The 19375-nt window shown below is 33.5% G+C and overlaps 3 protein-coding genes across 4 annotated transcripts; 1 reads left to right on the top strand and 2 right to left on the bottom strand.

Annotated features, from left to right (window-relative positions):
- Positions 1-270: 270 nt before the first annotated feature.
- On the top strand, positions 271-3816 carry LOC101203147 (NADH dehydrogenase [ubiquinone] iron-sulfur protein 4, mitochondrial). The gene is made up of 5 exons (XM_004141812.3): positions 271-712; positions 1416-1504; positions 1928-2057; positions 2863-2892; positions 3466-3816. The coding sequence occupies exons 1-5, from the start codon at positions 554-556 to the stop codon at positions 3526-3528; spliced, it is 471 nt and encodes a 156-aa protein (XP_004141860.1). The 5' UTR covers positions 271-553; the 3' UTR covers positions 3529-3816.
- A 259-nt stretch (positions 3817-4075) lies between these two features.
- Positions 4076-10873, bottom strand: LOC101223180 (probable amino-acid acetyltransferase NAGS2, chloroplastic). Of its 2 annotated transcripts, none has more exons than XM_004141810.3 (10): positions 10222-10873; positions 8815-8902; positions 8426-8634; positions 8154-8305; positions 7399-7849; positions 6644-6741; positions 5845-5956; positions 5524-5683; positions 4801-4873; positions 4076-4571 (listed from the first exon to the last, which is right to left on the bottom strand). In XM_004141810.3, exons 1-10 carry the CDS (start codon positions 10627-10629, stop codon positions 4418-4420), a joined length of 1905 nt encoding a protein of 634 aa, XP_004141858.1. In that variant the 5' UTR covers positions 10630-10873; the 3' UTR covers positions 4076-4417. The 2 variants fall into 2 exon arrangements, with proteins under 2 accessions (XP_004141858.1, XP_011657907.1); XM_011659605.2 differs by lacking the exon at positions 10222-10873 and adding an exon at positions 9036-9816.
- A 5219-nt stretch (positions 10874-16092) lies between these two features.
- On the bottom strand, positions 16093-19317 carry LOC101222947 (hypothetical protein). The gene is made up of 3 exons (XM_004141809.3): positions 18559-19317; positions 17664-17812; positions 16093-16586 (listed from the first exon to the last, which is right to left on the bottom strand). Exons 1-3 carry the CDS (start codon positions 18809-18811, stop codon positions 16437-16439), a joined length of 552 nt encoding a protein of 183 aa, XP_004141857.1. The 5' UTR covers positions 18812-19317; the 3' UTR covers positions 16093-16436.
- Positions 19318-19375: the final 58 nt, after the last annotated feature.

Below are 19375 nucleotides of genomic sequence, written 5' to 3' on the forward strand. Positions count from 1 at the left end.
CTGTAAGAGCTTTTTTAAAAAAAATAAAATTATCACATCTCAACATTATTGTAATGTCCAATCAAGACATGTTTAGCTCAAGGATAAACTTTTTGTGACATCACAATCTTAAGTCATTTTCTTTAAAACAGATTATTTTTTGTTACGATTATTTTGTAAGATGAAAATTTTAAATGCAAGTCTTTGTAAATGTTTCTTCTAAGATTTTATACAATCATTGTTGCGGTATTATAAATTTTAAGTTGTGTATCTATCAATATATATTACTAACATACCTAAGGATGGAGTGAAGTTAAATAAACTTTTCCTTAATCATACTTAGGATAGTAGAATGAGTCAGCCAAATGAGTTACGTTCGGCCTCTCTCTTATTTGATGTTTTTCGTATTATTTTAAAGGCCAACCTCCATTTTCGACAAGTTTTAAACAAAACAACACCGTAAAATAAATCTCTTCTCCGTCGTTCAAAGTTCAATCGAGTTGGAAGTTTGTTTGTAACGGGGGACGAGGCTGACGGAAAACTAGTTTTCGCGTCGAATTTTCTTCATCCACGGATGGCTAACTCCTTGCAGCGAATCTGGAGCCACGGACGTGCTCTTCGGGGTACTCTGGCTCCTCTTTCCAGGTCATTCTCCACCGATTCCTTGGTTGAAATGAAGCCTGGCGAGATCGGTGTAGTCTCTGGAATTCCAGAGGAGCATCTTACTAGAAGGGTATAGCCCAGATATTTCTTTTTCTTTACTTTTTATCAACGAGTTTCCAATTGCTTACATTTTAGTTTAATTTCGAGGGATCGGGTTATTGGATGTTAGTGATGTTTTTTGTGATTAGGTTTTTTTATACCCATCTGCTTGGGTGTTCTTTCTTGTTTGTAACTTGGCCTTATTAGAATGGTTTGCAGTGGCTAAACCCCCTTAGATGTTACTTTGTTACTAGTATGTTGAAATGTAGTCGGTTCCCATGAGGAGATGGAAATGTCCGGCTGTTCATAACCAAAAATTGATTAAAATGAGGTTAAAGTATGTCGAGGAGCCCGAGTTCTCTTCTTATCTGCTACTTTATATTGCTATTGGTTGCAATCTCAAGATCCTAGTCAGTTGATAGGCAGAAATTCGTTTTTTTTTTAAGTTGATTTAACATAGGTCTTGACCAATTACTATCTCACAGTTTCTGTAAGTCATTAGGACCAATTGTTCAATCATCTATTGTTTAGAGGTATGAAAGGCAAATGTTGAGATTTTCTTTAAAAATATTGTTTTGAATCTCAATTATTTTAGGATTGATCTCTACATGTATTGAGGTTTAATCTTGTAATTCTAATACACTAATCATTGGTGCGGATTTTCCTGTCATGTTATTCGTTTTCTATACTGATCATCTAGATTCATTTGTTTTCCTTTTATGTAATTATGTCAGGTTGTAATTTACTCTCCTGCTAGAACTGCATCCCAACAAGGATCAGGCAAGGTTGGCAAGTGGAAAATCAATTTTGTGTCAACACAAAAGTACGAATTCTTATCTGATTGTTTTCTTTATTTTTTTCTGAGTTTGATCTTAAAGGGAAAAGAAATCAGAAAATTGTTGCGTCGATATTTAACAGCAATTTTAGTTCAGGTCTAGCTGATTTCTAGATGCTAGATTGAAATCTTGTGCAGAACATGTTATACTGGGCAAACTTCAAGTGCCCAAAAGTTACTGGTCCTTGTTCTTTTACTCTCTACAATTACAGTTTTTTGACCCTTATAATTTTTTTCTTTTTGAAATCTTGTTTCTCTGATCAGGCACCTTTTCTGATGGATTGGTTCCATTTTCTATTGCCTGTGTGTAATATTTAATTTGTTTTCATAAATGTGTGGTTTGTCGTTTAGAGAAGGAAAATATCATACGGAAGGGCAAAAGTTTTTTATGCTTATCTGTCATGTTTGTAGGTGGGAGAACCCATTGATGGGGTGGACTTCTACTGGGGATCCCTATGCCAATGTAGGGGATTCTGCACTGTCTTTTGATAGCGAAGAAGCTGCAAAGGCATTTGCTGAGAAACATGGATGGGAATATGTGGTAATGCTTGCTTTAACCATTTAGAAAGATTTTTCTTCTTGTAATACCTTTATGTAGTTTGAGTTGTCATATCCTAGGTTAGTTATTAATTATGTTGTTTTTCCACTGTCAGTTTCCTTCAAATAAGTAATACTTAGAGTCGGTAGTGTTGATTAATTGTGCACATACTCTAATATATTCTTGACAACAATCTTCGCATTTTCACAAGGTTGAAAGTGGAACAATGCATTCTGATTCTAAGTAAACTCGAAAGAGCCAAAAAGACAGCCTTAAGGGCAGGGGTTGAGGAAATCCCCTCCCATAAAACTAATATGGAACAAATAAATAATACTGAAATGAAATTGACATTGGATATGGTTGTTTAGTGTGTTTATTTAGAATAACAAGTATGATTGATGATTTCTGCTTTTGGGCTATAACATGGTGTTTGACTCTAAATGTAAGATATTATTTTCGAAGATAGTGGAAATTTAGTCAGTTATATAATATCCCAGTATTAGTTTGAAGCTAGTCTTCATAAGCTTCGAGAGGAGAAATATGAGGGGGAGAAGTCAGTTTTTCTTTCATTAGATTAAGAAAATTTATATTATTTATTTTAGCATTCTCTTAACATTGCATTACCATTCTGTTTTTGTCCGGAGTGATTAAAAGTTTCTTTAATGTTCAGATTGAGGAAATACTTTTCTGGCCTACATATAATTATGAGACTACTACATTCATACCATCTCCAAAATTTGGGTTAACTTCTAATCTTTCTGTTGATTGTGTTTCTTGATTTTCTGTTTTTTTTCCCTTCTTTTTGTAGGTTAAGAAGCGCCACACACCACTTTTGAAGGTTTGAGATTCTTTCCCATTATTTCAATTTCACTGAGCTTGTTAACTGTCTTTTTTAGTTCCGTGGGGGTTGGATGCCCAAGTATAGAGTGATTCGTCCATTGAGCTTTCTGTCTTATTTACAAGCATCGATTATTTCCAAGGAATAAGCCCTTTTGTTAAGTTTATATATTTGATCAATGCAACTTCTTTCATCATCTTCTAGAATTCTGCTGGCGTCTTTTGGTAATTATAAATCCTTTTGCAATATAGTCTTGTGAATAGTTTAGGGGAGATCAGTTTCAGTTTCCTCTTGGTACCTTTAGTTATTTCTGTTTTCTAAATGACGTAAAATTTTATTTGTTATTATTAGAGTACTTTATAGTCCTACTCCTAACTAACAGGTCAGAGTTCCGTTTAAGATAGATGAAGGAGAAGGATGAAGTTCGGACAAATTGGTTTGAAAGTCGATCATGTTTAACACCCACTGATGAAGGAATTTTGATGCTGCTTGTAATTTTTATATCATCTAACTAATGGGAGCATCCAAAATAAAGAAACAGAAAAAACTTACTACTCCCTGCTTTGACTGTAGGCGAAGGCATACGCAGACAATTTCAAATGGAAGGGCCCTCCTGCTGCAGCCAAGGAGGCTTAGACCTTGTTTGACACTCCTTTTCTTATTTAATTGGAGGCTGAACAGACTGGAAGGTTTGTGTAGTCCGTTTCGTTGCTTATTTTTGAGGAAGTTGGTTGTAATAAGTGAGAACCGTGGTGTATACTCACTTGACCTTGTAACTTTGTTCTCTCTTTACGTTACCATTACAGAACACCAAATGAAAAGTCTCAAGAAACAAACGAGCATAGGAATTGATAAGTTGATTGTTTTGCGCGATGAATGAAATTTTTTAGCAATAGTATAGCGCAATTCCATCAACATTGTTTAGATCAGTGCCTATTAACTTTTAGTTATATCAGTCCACAAAGTATGGTCCATGTGCAAAATGTTATCAAGAGCGCAGCTGTAACTTTGTGGTACTGACAATTTTCTCCTCCAAACAACACTTGACTCCCTTTCTAATTTTCTTCTTCACGAGACAGCAGTTTGTGTTTTTCTTCGGGAAAATGTAAATCGATATAGTTCTGTAGTTCAAATTGATAAGGTTAATTGTGTATCCTTAAGGACGTAGAGAATGAAAGAACTATATGGGAACCCTTCTTGACTCTTTCACCCATTATTTTATTACTAAAAAAGGCACTTATATATATAATTCATTTGCCAAAGCATAAATATGATGTAGACAATCAAAATTTTTTAAGGAGACCTATGATCTTCTTTTCAGCAGCATATATACATGTCTTGGTAAACGAATACATAGATCACCCATATGGTAAGACATGGTGACGACTGACATTGATACAGAATAAAACAAGAACAGTGAGAACCAAGAGGAAATTTTGCTTTCTTATATGGTCAGGGCATATTTTTTTCCTCCCTGACCAACCATATAGAATGAAATGCTGCTTCTTCAATGCTCCGTCAATCCTCAAGCAAAAGCTCTATCGACGCTACCAATCCTGTTCCTATCTGGCAACAGCTTCTTCATGTAGTACTTTGAATTTCTGGATAGATTTATCTTACTTCTCCTCTTTTCAGGTATTGATTCAAATGAACATTCTGAGAAACCACGCCTCACAAACCTGTTAAACAACTGGGGCATCATTTCCTTCCATCGACAAAATCAACTAAATTATCAATGAAAACCTATAACCGAACATGTTGACATGTTCTTATCTTCTCACATTGCCATTCGAGACATAAAATTTTGCTCTCAAAAGCTAACGAGAACCATCTAAGAATTCAGATTGATATTACTTAAAAACTGTTGCAGGAAGAGATACAATAAATTAAGAAAGATTGCAATCGAACCAGTCCGCCGTTCGGGTTGTCAACAGAAAGAGCCTATCCAGTCCAAGTGAGGCAGCCTTCTTTTCCATGTAATCTGCAGATCAGGAAGCAAAGTTACGTATAAGTTAATGGAAAGAGTGAGCACCCAGGTCACCTGAATAGACTAGTAAAAAGGTGAAACCTCCCAAGTGAGAGGAGGGTATCTTTGGTATTGGGAATGGTAGAGAGATTTTGGGATGGAAAAGAACCCTCTCAAACAGGCTAAGGCTGTATGGTAATATCTTTCACTTTGTTCTCTACTGATCATAAATAGTATTTTCCAAGATACCTATCGAAAGCTCAAGGTTTTAAACCATTTACTCTTCGGGACAGTTTAGAAAACATGCACATTAATATTTTATCTTACACAGAGACCTAGCATGAGTATCTGTTGGCTTTGATCTACGGTACATTACAAAATGCAGCACTTAAAATGTGAAAAGTGAAAATTCGTTTTGAAAGGTTCAAATGAAAATCCCAAAGATGCCATCATAAGAGCTATAACCAATATCCCGACTATTTAGCTGTTTTGAAGTTTGAAAAAAGATTTTTTTGAATACTTAAAAAGTCAATCCAAATGACTCATTATCATAACAGCCAATTGATGTCACCATACACTGGCATTGTAAACCATGACCTAAATGAGTTGAACAGAATTCGCTCCTTCTGTTGAGTATGTGATAAAGCAACAATTCATTATCATACCAAGCAATTTGTCGCCTTGTCCTTGTCCTCGGCACTCGGCAGAAACTGCAATGGCAGCAATCTCTCCACATCTCTCTTCAAAGAAGGGGAAGAGAGCTGCACATGCAATGATTTGACCTTCTCTCTCAACAACAACAAACGAGTCCAATGATTCAAGTAGCTGCAATAACAAAACAGGATCCAGACATTCTAATCAATCGATCTCAAAACTCCATTTAAGCTCCATAGGAAAACAAAACATCACTACCCACAAACTGGGAATAACTTATTGGACAGTGGTTCTTGCAAAACACTGGAAAGGGTGGAAGTTGAAATACAAACCTCTTCATCACTTCTACGAACTAAGGTACCAGCCATTTCTAAAGGTAGTATAATTTGTCTAATTCCACGAAGATCAGACACTCTGGCCATTCGTGTTCCCTCGTAAAGATCACTGGAAACAGAAAGTTCATCGTGCATATCAGTTAATGGATAAAAAATAGCCCATTGAATGCTTTTAATCTTCTTTAAAATGAAGTTTTTAGGTCCTATTTGATAACTATTTAGTTTTTTATAATTGAGCATATGAACATTAAACGCTACGTCTACCTATGAGTTTCTTTTATGCAATCTCTATTTTATAAGTGTTTTCAGAAACCAAGAAAAAATTGGAGAACTGAAAAAAAGTGAACTTTAGAATTTAGCTAAGCGTTAACATGTTTCTTTTATGAAAGATAAATAGGAATACAATTATAGAGAAAGGGTGTGAAAACAAGCACATTTCTTAGAAATAAAAAGGCAAAAGGTTAACAGTATTTACAAACGAATTCCTTCATAGATATAATTCCCGGGCATTACTAGTTACTACTTGTAATTCTCCGAAATGATTTTAACAGTTTAGTCACCAACAATACATTCATAAACAATATACGGATGAATACAATGAAACTTCTTAAAAAAAAAAACCAAAAACAATATCACTAAAATAGCTTCCAACACATAATTATAACGTGAGCTAGTTGACCTCAAAAGGAACAGAACTTTTCACTGAGGGGTAAAAAACCCAAATAATAGTACTACGTGAAACTTATTGTCAAGTATATCCATTGTTTGAGATGAAGATATAACAGAAGAGACTTGCCTGGCTACCATAGTGCCCATTCCATCTCTCTTAAACAATTCAAGCAATAAAACTCCTCCAATAGTGCCATCTAGCAAATGCACTCTTTGAACACCACCCTAAAAGTATGATAGCAAACTCAATAAAGCCCAATTCAGAACAGTCATCAACATGAATGAAAAATAATTCATTCCACAACGATCTAGATAATTCAGGTAATTTTCCAACCATCGAACGCCTATTGAGCCACATACCAAGGAACTAATGTCAAAAATGGACAAAGAAAACATGAACCAATTTCCAAATATAAAAGCCTTGCATAATGGTAACCGAGGAATTATCTATTGCGTCAGGAAATTTAGAGGGAGAAACTAGAGGATAACCACAAAATCTTAAATAGTAAGAACATATTTTAAATTACAATGAACTATTTGGAGGGAAATTGCCCCCTACTTTTTTGCATTCTTTTTCACTCTGCTGCTGATGATAACTTAAAAACGGAAATTTTCGATTTGAAATAGTTAATAACTTAATTACGATAAATAACTAAGCAACAGGCTGATCAGAGATCAAGAACATCAGAAGGAATAAGCAAGCCCCAATTCAATGAAACACATGATTAGGCCTTTTTCTTGTTCCTGAAATATGCCTGTGTGAGAGAGAAGTATGAAGAAAGTTCATGTGAAGTATAAATTTAAGACAGTTAGAAAACCAAGAAAAGAACAAAAAGACACTGTGTAGATGACTTGGTGAATGGTAGTATATGAAAATTGTACCCGGCAAACAAAAGCTGCAGCAGCCAATTCTGAGAGGTAACCATTCATATGGCTATTCCGCTCACCTCCAATGGGAAACCCCTGTTCCGAAGACCAAAGCCCGGTTCCATGACCAAAACCAACTCCGTTTTGGAATACTGGCATATGATGAGGGCCAAAACCCACCCCATTCTGGAATGGAGTATGAGCTTCCAAAGAAGCCTTTCCATTCTGCAGATGAATACTCCCATTTGAATCATTATACCGAGTGAAATCTTCCTTACCAACAACTTTCACATAATTTGCAGCAATCTCACATTGCTTAGCCCTTTCACGAATTAACATGTCTGCTTCTTGAAGAGTTAGAAAACTAATATGGCGTCCAGCTTCATCTAGAATGGGACCATCAATGATGCATATAAGCTTGTCAGCTCCAATAGCCAAGGCACAAGCTGTTGCAACCTCATATGTACTGAAATCCACAAGACAAGAACATCAGTAATGGCTCTTCCTCCAAGTGATCTCAACAAAATATCCACCCTTTTAATTTAAGCACTACATTTTGTATGAACCAAAAACATATTTGGACTATCCCTTTCTCTTCAGTAAATTACTTCCCGGACATACAAGGGAAACAACTACACAAGCTGAGAAATAATGAAATGCTCGTGATAGAGAGACTAAGAAATCAAACGCCCACAAAAAGAATCATAATTATAAAGGAAGAAACTATAAACAAGATTTAACAACAAATAACTACAGGCATCATTGCATACTTGCAATTCAGAACTTCGCCAGAACTAGAATAACCAAGGTTGCTCAATATAACTATACAACCACCATCAAGCCTCTCACGCATGCGAGCTACGTCTACTTTCTTAACTTCACCCGTTGCCCCATAATCAACACCATCAACAACTCCCCTTCTCTGCAAAAGGAGAGTAACCACTCATTCTACAAATTTACAATCAAATAATATCCCAAATCCACGATATATCATAGGCGTTTCAAGGAAAATACCATATTAACAAACTAAAAAGATTTCTACCTTAGCAGCAAGAAAGTTGCCACTAACAACGCTTACACCAACTTCATGCCAACGTCTGCTGTCTCCATGTCTACGGATATTGCAGATAGAAGGTCCGGGTGAAAGCTTTGCCTCAATCATCACCCGGATACCTCCAGCCGCTTCCATTGCAGCTGCTAGAGATTGGCTATCAGTAACCCTGTATTGACCAACAAAATTCGGCTTGCTTCCTGTAACGGGTACAGACATTTAAAATTAAAAATCATATCAAGGTCAACATGAGAATGAAAGAGAACTGAAAAAATAACAAATTCTTTTTTAAGTATACTAATAGAATAATAGTAAAGTGGCCCAAGTCCTTGGTTTCAACAATATTGCATATGATAAACAAAAGACATCAAAGAACAAACCTCTCTCCGCCAAAAGTTTGTCAATTAAAACGTGGGTCCCTGGAACGAGAATGAATCTGATTCCAAGATGATGAAGAAAAGCAATGTCCTGGACGTATAAATAGCTTCAACAGGATAAATTGAAACCAACACCAAAACTAAAGAAATACATCATAAAACGTAGGTCCCTGATCAATATAAACACGAAAAAAGTCATATTAAAGAGATATGACAAAACCTGCCTTTAGAATAAGATCTAAGTAAGAGCTAGAAACAATTTCCCCAGAAATCATCACAACGAAAGTGCCTCCTCTATGTGCCCATAAGTAAGGCCAAGCCTCCCTAAACCAACGCACAAACTGCTTATCCTCCACAGAATTGTAATCCTCTTCCTCTTCCTCCACGTCCCCATTTCCGTAGTTGAATAGATTGAACCTTCTCGAGCTTTCCCCTACTTTCTTCAATCCCTTGTCCCGCAATTCTAACTTATTGAACTTAAACATTGCCTTCCCATTTTGGAAACTACGGCTATAAGGGACATTTTTAGAAGGAAATCCTCGGCTTGTCTGTAAATAAAGCTGAGAGCTTGAAAGGGAGGCAGACATGGCAGACGAAGCGAGGCAAGAAAGTGACAAAATAGAATTTTGGAGGTTTCAAACTTCCAACTTATAAAAGCCATTGCGGAGCCGCCGACCACGGAGAAAAGGGTTGTAGAATCTTGGGCCTTTTGGGCCACGAAGCTTTAAATGGGCTGAACCCAATTCTTTTGAGATGGTGGCTATCGCTATCGGATTTGTTTCGAGTCATGGAAATAGAAAGGAAGACGCGACTAAACGAAACTGTGGTGATGAGACCGAAAGCTTAGTTCAACACTTGGCCTTTGTCATTCACTGTTTTTTTCTAATACTTATCATAAAGCCCCTCAAGCAACGAAGAGCCGATGAGATACGCAAGAATATATCAAGCCAAGATAGAGCGACAAAACGGAAGCCTGTCTAAATCCTACACTACTCAACTTGTAAAACAACTTCTGATTTGGCCCTTCAAAGCACTTCCACCTCAAAATGCTTCCAAAGTCCAAAAATGTTCTACTTTTCATCAAAAGATAAAAACATGGGGATTGGGTTTGGTCCCAAACTCCAAAGTTTTTTTACTTTTTAAAATACTAATGTGTGACGTAAAGATATTTGAGTTTAAAATAATAAAACACTAATGTAGACATTAATTTTATGTTCTGTTTTTTCCTTTTTCGTGATGATCTAAACAAGGGGTCCCACTCGATAATTTCTCTCTCTGTCTGCCTCTTGCCTTTGGTTAAGTTCCCATTTAACTCAAACAAAACTAAAAGTAGAGTTCATAATTATCCGCCACCGATAGAAAGAATTAAAATGAAGCAATTTTTATTACAGAGACGAGAGAAAGAGAGACCTTAAGCAAGGCATGGAGGCGAGGACTGGCTACAATTTCGGCGGATATAACGACGACAAAAGTACGGCCTATATGAGAAAAAATATAGGGATAAGCTTCTCTGAATTCTTCAATAAATCTCCTGTCTTCTTCAGTAACTTTTGTATAATACGCATCATTTTTAGTCTCAATTTCCGGCCCCTCAGCGGTTGTTTTGACCTCCTCCCGGTTGCAGACTTTCCCCGCCGACAATCCCATATTCAATTTTCTTTTCCCACTCTCACAGCACATTGGACCTTTGATCGTCGTCCATCGCCGCAGATTCTTTCTGTACCCACGTCCCACACCCACCGACTCAAAATCAAAGCAAGTAATTTCACGGTAACTACTCTTCGGAAAAACCCAAGTCCTTGTTGTGGGAGTAGCCATAACCACCAGTTTAATGGAAGTGAAACAGAATCCAGAAGGAAAAGAAAAAGGTTTTCTAAAGAGTGTATTGTGAAACAGAAACAGAGAAAGGCAGGAAGAAGAGAGAGGAAGAAGCTGAATGGCGAACGCGGCGAAACGGTGGGGTGGGAAGAAAAGAAGTGATAAAAGAGTAAAAAAATGTTTAAAGGAATTGTGGAGTGGCGATTAAATAGAAGAATGTATGGAATCGGTTGGTGAGGTTCAATTTTGAACTCATTCATTAATATTTATAAAATAATTGAGCAATGGCAATTGAGAAGCTGATGACCTCTGCATTCATGGACGTAAATTCTTTTTTTATTCAAAAAAAGGAAGAAAAAAAATAGTCTGAACACATACATTTCAATTATTTAGAGAAAGACAAAAGAAATGAGTCATTGATATTATTCGAATTTTTTCTTTCGTTTATTCTTATTCCTAATTCGACTTTTTAATTGAACCTTTTTTTGTAATAAGAAATTGAGAAGAAATGAGAGTGAGGCGGGCGGGGGTTTCCATTGCACGTGACTTCCACTCCCTGAATATTCATTTGGGTTTACCTCAGCAGATTAGAAAGGGCACGTGGAGGAATTTAGAATGTCGTGGGCAATTTAGTAAATTCCTTGTAATTTAATATTTTTTTATACTTATCCGAAAAATACTTTTTTTTTCTTTTTTTCTTTTTTCTTTTTTCTTTTTTCTGTGAGGAGATGGCAAAGGGAAGTTACTTTATGGGAATGAGTTGAACTGATAAAGCAGAGAGAACAATGACCAACGGAATTAAGGAAAAGAACCACATAATATTATCATTGTTGTTATTGTTAATCTCATAATTACTGAGATGGAATTTGTATGATTTTGTTATCAAATTAAATAACCTGTTCGGATTTTTTTTTTACATAGTGTTCGAATAAGTTAAAGGAAGAATAGTGTTAAACATGTTCTTTTCTTTTTTTGGAGAACAAACAATTTTAAACCTCCCGACTGTCTCTTGTGTCTAATCAATACGTTAGAGATATTGCATGAGTACCAGGTGTTCGATCCACCGATGCTTAAAGAAAAGGTGGGAAATGCATTATTATTTTCGAAATTGAGGAGAGCCCAATGGGCCATTTGAGAAAATAAAAATTAAAGCCCAATTGTCATTATATTGTAGATTGGGCTTGTAAACGGTATCACTTTGTGGTAGGGCATTTGCCTTCCGCGATGGCCCAAATTATGCAAAAGGCAGTAGGAAAAAGGGAAAAACTTAACAACTATATGCCCTTTGTAATTTACAAATATAACAGCCATGTTAAAACAATAATAATAAAGTATACAACATCTTGAAAAACTACAAATCTATCGAACCATGTTACAAATATTGATATATTATTTAATAGACTTTAGTATCTTTGCACTTTCTTTAAATATATTGCAATGTATTTAATTATTATTCATAAAATTGTTGTCCTTCGTAATTATTCAAAAAATAAATTAGAAAAAGCTATCCATTATAGTTATTAAAAAATAAATTATAAACTGTTTTTCTAGTACAACTTACGTGTACAAGAGATTTTGAACCTCCCACCAAAAACCTGATAATCTAAATTACTAGTGATAAAATAAAAGTTGATCTTATGTACATGGCTTTACCGGTAGAGAAGTGAAGATGACAAATTCAATCCTTAATCTTATTATTTGATTATATTTATAATAACTAGTTATGTTATTTGATAACACATATTAAAAAATCAACACCATTATGTTAGAATTTTATCTTTTATATATGATGCCATATTGTAAAAACTCATATACATGGTTGGGGATTGCCTAGGACAAGGGCTAAAGTTAGTGAGCAAGTTCAAGTCTAAGAAATTAAAATTGGAAGGGGCTACATGGGGAGAGAGTACCTGCATCTCAAAAGGGAAAACCCTCCAATTTTGTGACAGCGAGTCGAACAAAAAGGAAGTGTCTTATCTAAGTAAATAACCGAGTTGAATATATTAAGTCTAGCACTCTGCACCTTGAGAGTCATCATCTTTCTAACATTGTCCACGTAATAAGTAATAACTACATGTGAGTGTCAAATGAAAGAGATTCCAAAATAGTTCCACTGGTAAGATAGTGTGTTATAATGGCATTTTCTGTTGTGTTATTTAGTTTTGGTTTATTTAATAGGCAAAAACACATGGACCCAACTTATTAATTATTTGAAGTATTTCAAGTTTCAACTTATTAATTGTCATTGCAGTAGATATTGAAATCTTAATATGAAACCTTCCCTCTCCCTATTTCTCTTAACTATTCCGAAACGTATACCTAAAAGAAGCAAGTAAAATCCAAACAACTTCCCAACCTTATTTTCTATACTTAATTGGTTCAACTATATCATTTTTTTTGTATTGATCTAGATACTATATCATTCGTCAGTTAATTAAACATAAGTATAGTGTGAGTAACTCTCATGCAAGTCAACTCAAACGACAGAACGAGATCTGAAAAGTGAGTTGATAGATAATTCAAGAAACACGCATAACAATAATACCGCACATACCAAATTTTCAATGTACAACATGCACTCACAAATAGAATTGTTTGTTCAATTTATTGTCCTTATATTTGTTAGAAAATATATAATTAAATTCATCTTCACTTGTTAATTAAGTTATTGAGTCAATCAATGATTTAATATGGTATTATAGCAAGTTAGTTTAGAAAAGTCTAATGTTGAAGTTGGTGCAATATTACTTTGTATGTAATCAATATTCTACTCACTTGTTTGAATGTTATGTGTATAGGAGCGGAGGGTATATGAACCATTTAACTGTTTTCAAACCGATAAACTTAAAAGCTTTCACACGACACACAAGGGAATTAATATGGACCCAAAAATAAAATGAGACGGCAAAATAATGCTTTAAATGAAGACAAAATCAAATACCCAATGATGTAGAAATATAGAGAGAAAGTGTTCATTTATTTTTTGACACGTAAAGTGAATTGGTCATTTTCCTAAAGAAATTAAGATGGTTGAACATGAAACCACCCAAACCCCACACGAAAAACAATACACCCTACTTCCAAAAAATGGATTAATTTTGCCAAAGATAATGTAATATGTGTAGTTCTTAATTTAAAGAGCCAAAGGAATCCAAGAAAATCAAAACATGTCCCATACGTTCAAACAAATATTTGAAACCACAAAAAGGTGACAATGGTACTTTTATTTATTTATTGAGAAAAAAGGTGGAACAACGAATATCCATTGTCCATGGTGCTCTTCCATTCATAACCACAAACCAAAGTTTTGTTCCTTTACATTATATTTACATAATGTCAGTAACCTTTTTCAATTCAATTGAAGCTTATCCAAAGGATTATGAAATTAAGGGAGTTAACTTTATTTATTTTAACACACAAATAAGCCAATAAGCTACAAAAATAAATATCGATGAAATAGAAATTAATAAAAAAAATTGTTAAATTTATATTCTGGTTCTTGTATTTTGAGAAAAAAAAATAGTCTCTACGTTGTTGTTTCAAGTGATAGTTGAAATATCTACAAATATACATTTAAAAGGGTTAATAAAATGAAGGGAAAAAAAACTTTTATTTAACCACACAAATATGCTTTAAGCTACTAATATTTACATGGATATTGATATAGAAATTAGTTACAAATTTAGTTAAATTTACATTTTCGTCATTGTATTATGAAAGAGAGAAAAAACCAATTCAAGTTATTTTTTCAATTGATATTATATATTGTAGAAAATATTTACAAATATAAAAGAATTTTACTTAATTTTACTTTTTATCACTCAAATAGATGCCTATAATTATTTTAATGATAGGCACGAACAAATATTTATTTAAGTCTAAAATATATTATTGATAAAAATTAATTTTTTAATAAATATTTTCAATAGTTACTATATTAAAAACAATCTTAAAAAAATATATGGTTGTTTTCTTTAAATAAAAATGATTATTTAACCATTTTTAATATAAATTTTATATTTATTGAAAACATATATAAACTAAAAATTGAGAATTAAAATCACATGTAATAGAGTTAGAAAAGACCAAAATGGTATATTTAATCTAAAAATTATAACCATTCTAACTGAATAACAAAAAAATAAACATTTTTTCAACTTTTTCTTTTCCACCACGTATGATGTTTCACAAATGTTGTTTAAATATAGCGATTGGGTGATTTTCAGTTACTTGAAATCGAACATTTTAAAGCAAGAAATGATATATAATTAAGAAGAAAATGGCGTAGCCAAATTGAAGAATAATTGATGTGAGATCAATGGAAGGCATATGGGAATTCGATTGAAGCCTCGTACATATAGATTTTGAATATATATATTATAGATATAGGAGAACAATGAGTGATTAAGGAATAATTAGAATCTTTGGAGATGATTCAAGTGAATCCATAAATATATAATATAGTGGGGTATATCCTTTTTGTTTTGTGGGATATGCAGCATGCGTATGAATGATTGGCTCAATTATTGTAATCATATATGATCTCAAAACCATATGCTTTTAGACTACATAATGTATAAATCTGGATATGAACAGTTGGAAAGAATAATAACGCATTATATCTTTAGAGATTAAACAAATCTCTAATTGGTTTTTTTTTATAAATTTTAGATTATATATATATATACTTATTTTTGGAAATATAATATATCTGACATTAGAATTTTGAAGTGCATATTATATATATATTTTTTCAATTATATAGATCACAAATCTCACCTATCAATTATTCCATCAATAGTAGAGCGTTTAAATGTCAAAACTTTTGATTGAGTTTATGAATTATGTGAATTGAGATATGTACATGTCTGTAATTCCATATATTAGAAAACACTTTAATGATATACATTTAATTAAATTAAAGAGAATGCATGGAAATTTTATTTTTCATATAATAAAATGAGTTGATAACTCATTTATAATTATAGAAAAATGACAAAAAAAAAGTTATACTTTGTTATTTCTTTTCATTTTAATATATTTGAAAAGCTCGTGACTTTTGTAGAAATAATTATTGTATATTGGCAAACTCGAGTTTATTTGAAATGGTTAATATATAATTCTAACTGGAATAATACTTCTACTCCCAACTATATAAGCCAAAAACTCCTTATGGAAAGTTTTAAATGTATGGATGAAAGTTAATTAACATCTTGCACATTAACAATAATTTATTACAATGGTAGAAGGCAAGTGGAATAGAAAAATAAAAAATTTCTTATTAAACCATAGAATTCGGTTGTATTTATGCAATTAATACACCAAACATTTAATGAAAATAATAATACACCAAACATCTACCATTATTGGTAATACAATTTTGTATGATATATCGTCACACTTAGTTATCAGCCTAAACACATTATCAAACATGGCATATGATGCAATTAATTGAAAATGAAATAAAAGGAAGTTAATTAAGGCAGACGATCATTAAAGTAATTGCCAATAATTTACATTTAAAAAAGAAAACTAAAGCACCTCAACTAATGAAGTTCCGTACACTAATTTAAAATTAGATAGAAAGAAGTAATAAAAGTACTACTGCAAATACACAAAGAGACGTATCTAAATAATAAAGAGAAAAATATAAAAAGAGGTATATATAAAAGATAAAGATTGAGATTTTGACGTTAACTTCTTGTAGTAATTATTCATTGAAGATCATGAAAGCGAAAGGCCAATTTTTTTGTTTTGGTTTTTGTTCATATATTGCCTTTCCTTTTCCCTTTCCCTTTTTTTCCTTTTCAATTAATTCCAATTTCTGCAATGCTTTGTAAGGCTGGCCTCCATTGACTTCCACCACCATAATGTCTTCCCATACCTCTCTGTCCTCTTCCACCGCCGCTGCTTCCGGCGTTGCTGTTTTCGAGGCGGTGTTCGGCATCCTGCTCCGGCTGCGAAAATATCATTATTTTAGCATAATGTTTTTGATTTGACTCCAATGATCAAAAAGTAGGATTGTTCACGTTCATTTGAAGATATTGGTTATCGACTTTGTAAAGAGCAAGCAAACAAATATCTTTCTACTTTATGATTATGATCAAAGAAAAGGCCATGTTATTTAGATTTTTTTTCTTTTTAATATATATATCAGCAAAAGAGAGAAAGGAGAAAGGAGCTAGAAAGTGTTGTTTTGAAAAGAAAAAGTATTAGAGTGTTGATTGGTTGTGTTGCACCTATATCTTTGCATACTCCAGTTTTTCAAAATAACAAGAAATTTTGACTTTTTTCAATGGACAAATTGTATTCAATCATTGTCCTTTTTTTTTTAAAGAGGGTCACTTGTAAACGTTCTCAAGAGTTAAAACCTCTAGATTTCAATATAAAATTGTTGATGAAGTCTGTGGGAAATGGAACTCAAATTGAAAATGAGTTAGTTTCAATATACAGGCAAACCCCATTATGATTTGGTCCCCTGAATAATTAATTCAACTTTTAAGTTAAGCAAACTTTTTTTTTCTTCCTTTCTAAATCTATAAGACAACATGCAGAGAATGCTTGCGAAAGCTGATAAAAGAAATTTCCCCTTTTATTTATTATTATTTTTTTAATCCTTAATTTATAATGAAGTTGAACTTTTTTTCATTTTCGAAAAAGAAAAAAAAAAAAAAAAAAGAACTGGGTTGAGTGAATATATCTGAGTTGAAGATGATATAAAAATTGAATACCGCTGGTGTGTACAGCTCTACTTCAATTCCTGACAAGATTCATGAGGTGACCCATAAAAAGCCTTTTCCCTCGATATTTGTGGCCTTAAATTTCAAACCAATTTCAGATGCTTCTTTATTCAGAAAAAACAACTTTTTGTTTTTTCTTTTATTTCTTGGCTTTAATCAGAGTGTAATCATGAAAAACGAAATTCAATAAATCGCGATATTTACCCCCAACCAATGGATTTTTTAAGAAAAGAAAAGGAAAAATCCCCTTTTGGGATTTGGAGCATGATTAAGGGTTATGGGGTATTTGATTACCTTCATGTAATTTTGGGATTTAGAATTAGCATTCGGATTTGAACCAGAATCTGAGCCCTTTATCTTCATCCCAACCGAAAGCGCTCCTCCCTCTTTCAGCAACTTTCCTAATTTCACACATTTCTTTGCAGCAAACTCCTTCAGTACATCTGAAAGAGGAAAGAAAATTCCCAATTTAGCACACAATACACACATTAAATTTAGTTAGCAACCCACTCCAGTCTCTCTAATAACCGTTTTATTTGTTTAAATAAGTCCAACTCAACTATAACAGAAAACACTTTTAACTTTGAAGCTGATAAGTTTGATCTCACCATCTCCTTATATTATATTACTTGGGAAGTTCCATCTCACTATCTCCTTATATTATATTAAAGAGAGGACCATTTTTATATAAGTTTAAAATAAAATCATTCATTTATATTTCGAACTCTTAACAAAATAGCTTACTTTTAAGTATAATTCAACTGTGTGGTCGGCATATCAAGGATAAAGATATGCGAGAGTGGTAAAAAAAATAGAGATAGGCGAATCATATGATCAGATTCATCATTGTGTTTAGTAATGAACATCCCTTTAAATTTAAGAGTAATTATTAGGCGCAGCATAGTTTTTTTCCTTATTGCTGCATCTTTTTTTACACATGATAAAAGAAATCTTTAGGAAAAAAAACCTACTGTACGTATGACATATTTTTATCCGATATTGACTAGATTGCATAAAAGATGGGTAAAGCCTGTGACATGCACTAAAGTTTTGTTTTTCTTCTTCCAACTTTAAGAATATTTATTAAAAAACTATTCAACCAATGTACTTGTTCTATTGTTGCATTGCGAGAAAAGTAAGTGTGTGCGTGTATAATATAATTGTTAAAAATAAAGAAAAAGAAAAATACCTTCGAAAGTGATAAGGCGATAGACGTGGCCGATGAGAAGCGTGTCGTCAGGGCGGAGGAGCTTGAGCTGTTTGATGGGAGTTCCATTTTCGGACTTCATAGTAGAGGAAGTGATAAGGAGAGCAACGTAATGGCCAGGGTTAGAGTTCATGATCTCGTGTGCACTTACAGACCAATAAATCCTCTCGATCTTTTGATTACCAGGGTGTTGAATCACCACCGTCGCTGCCTCCGCCGCCTGACAGTTCCCCATTACCTCCCTATCTCTAAACCAAATCCTTCAACTCAAGAATCCCAAGTGCGCGTGTGGGTCGCGTGCGTTGGGGAAGTTGGCCTTAATTGTTTTTGAAGTAGAAGCTTAATCTTAAGCTATATATATATATATATAGATATAGATATAAAAATTAATTAATCACAGACTATACACACGAGTAAATGAGTCTGACGCCTTTCTTTGATTGCTCTCTACACGATGCACGTCAAGAATCTCAATTCTGAACAAAAGGACGTGACGTTTTCCAGATCACACACTTAAACGATTAAAGCACACCAACAAAACAATAAGAAGAAGAAATTATTATACGAAACAAATTCAGAGACAGAGGAAGAAGAAGAAGGAAAAATAATTTCTGATTTTATTTTATTTTTTTCTGAAAATTTGAGAGAGAGAGATAGAGAAGGTAAAGAAGAAGGGAATGAAGTTGGTGAGTTGGGTAATGGGTACTTATAAAATGGTTCAGAAGGAACGTAAGAACTGAAAGCTCCCATCTGCTCGAAACGTGTAAGATCTGCAAAACCCAACTGGGTCCTTTTAACC

This window comes from Cucumis sativus, chromosome 6 (assembly GCF_000004075.3).
Source record: "Cucumis sativus cultivar 9930 chromosome 6, Cucumber_9930_V3, whole genome shotgun sequence".
NCBI lineage: Eukaryota > Viridiplantae > Streptophyta > Magnoliopsida > Cucurbitales > Cucurbitaceae > Cucumis > Cucumis sativus.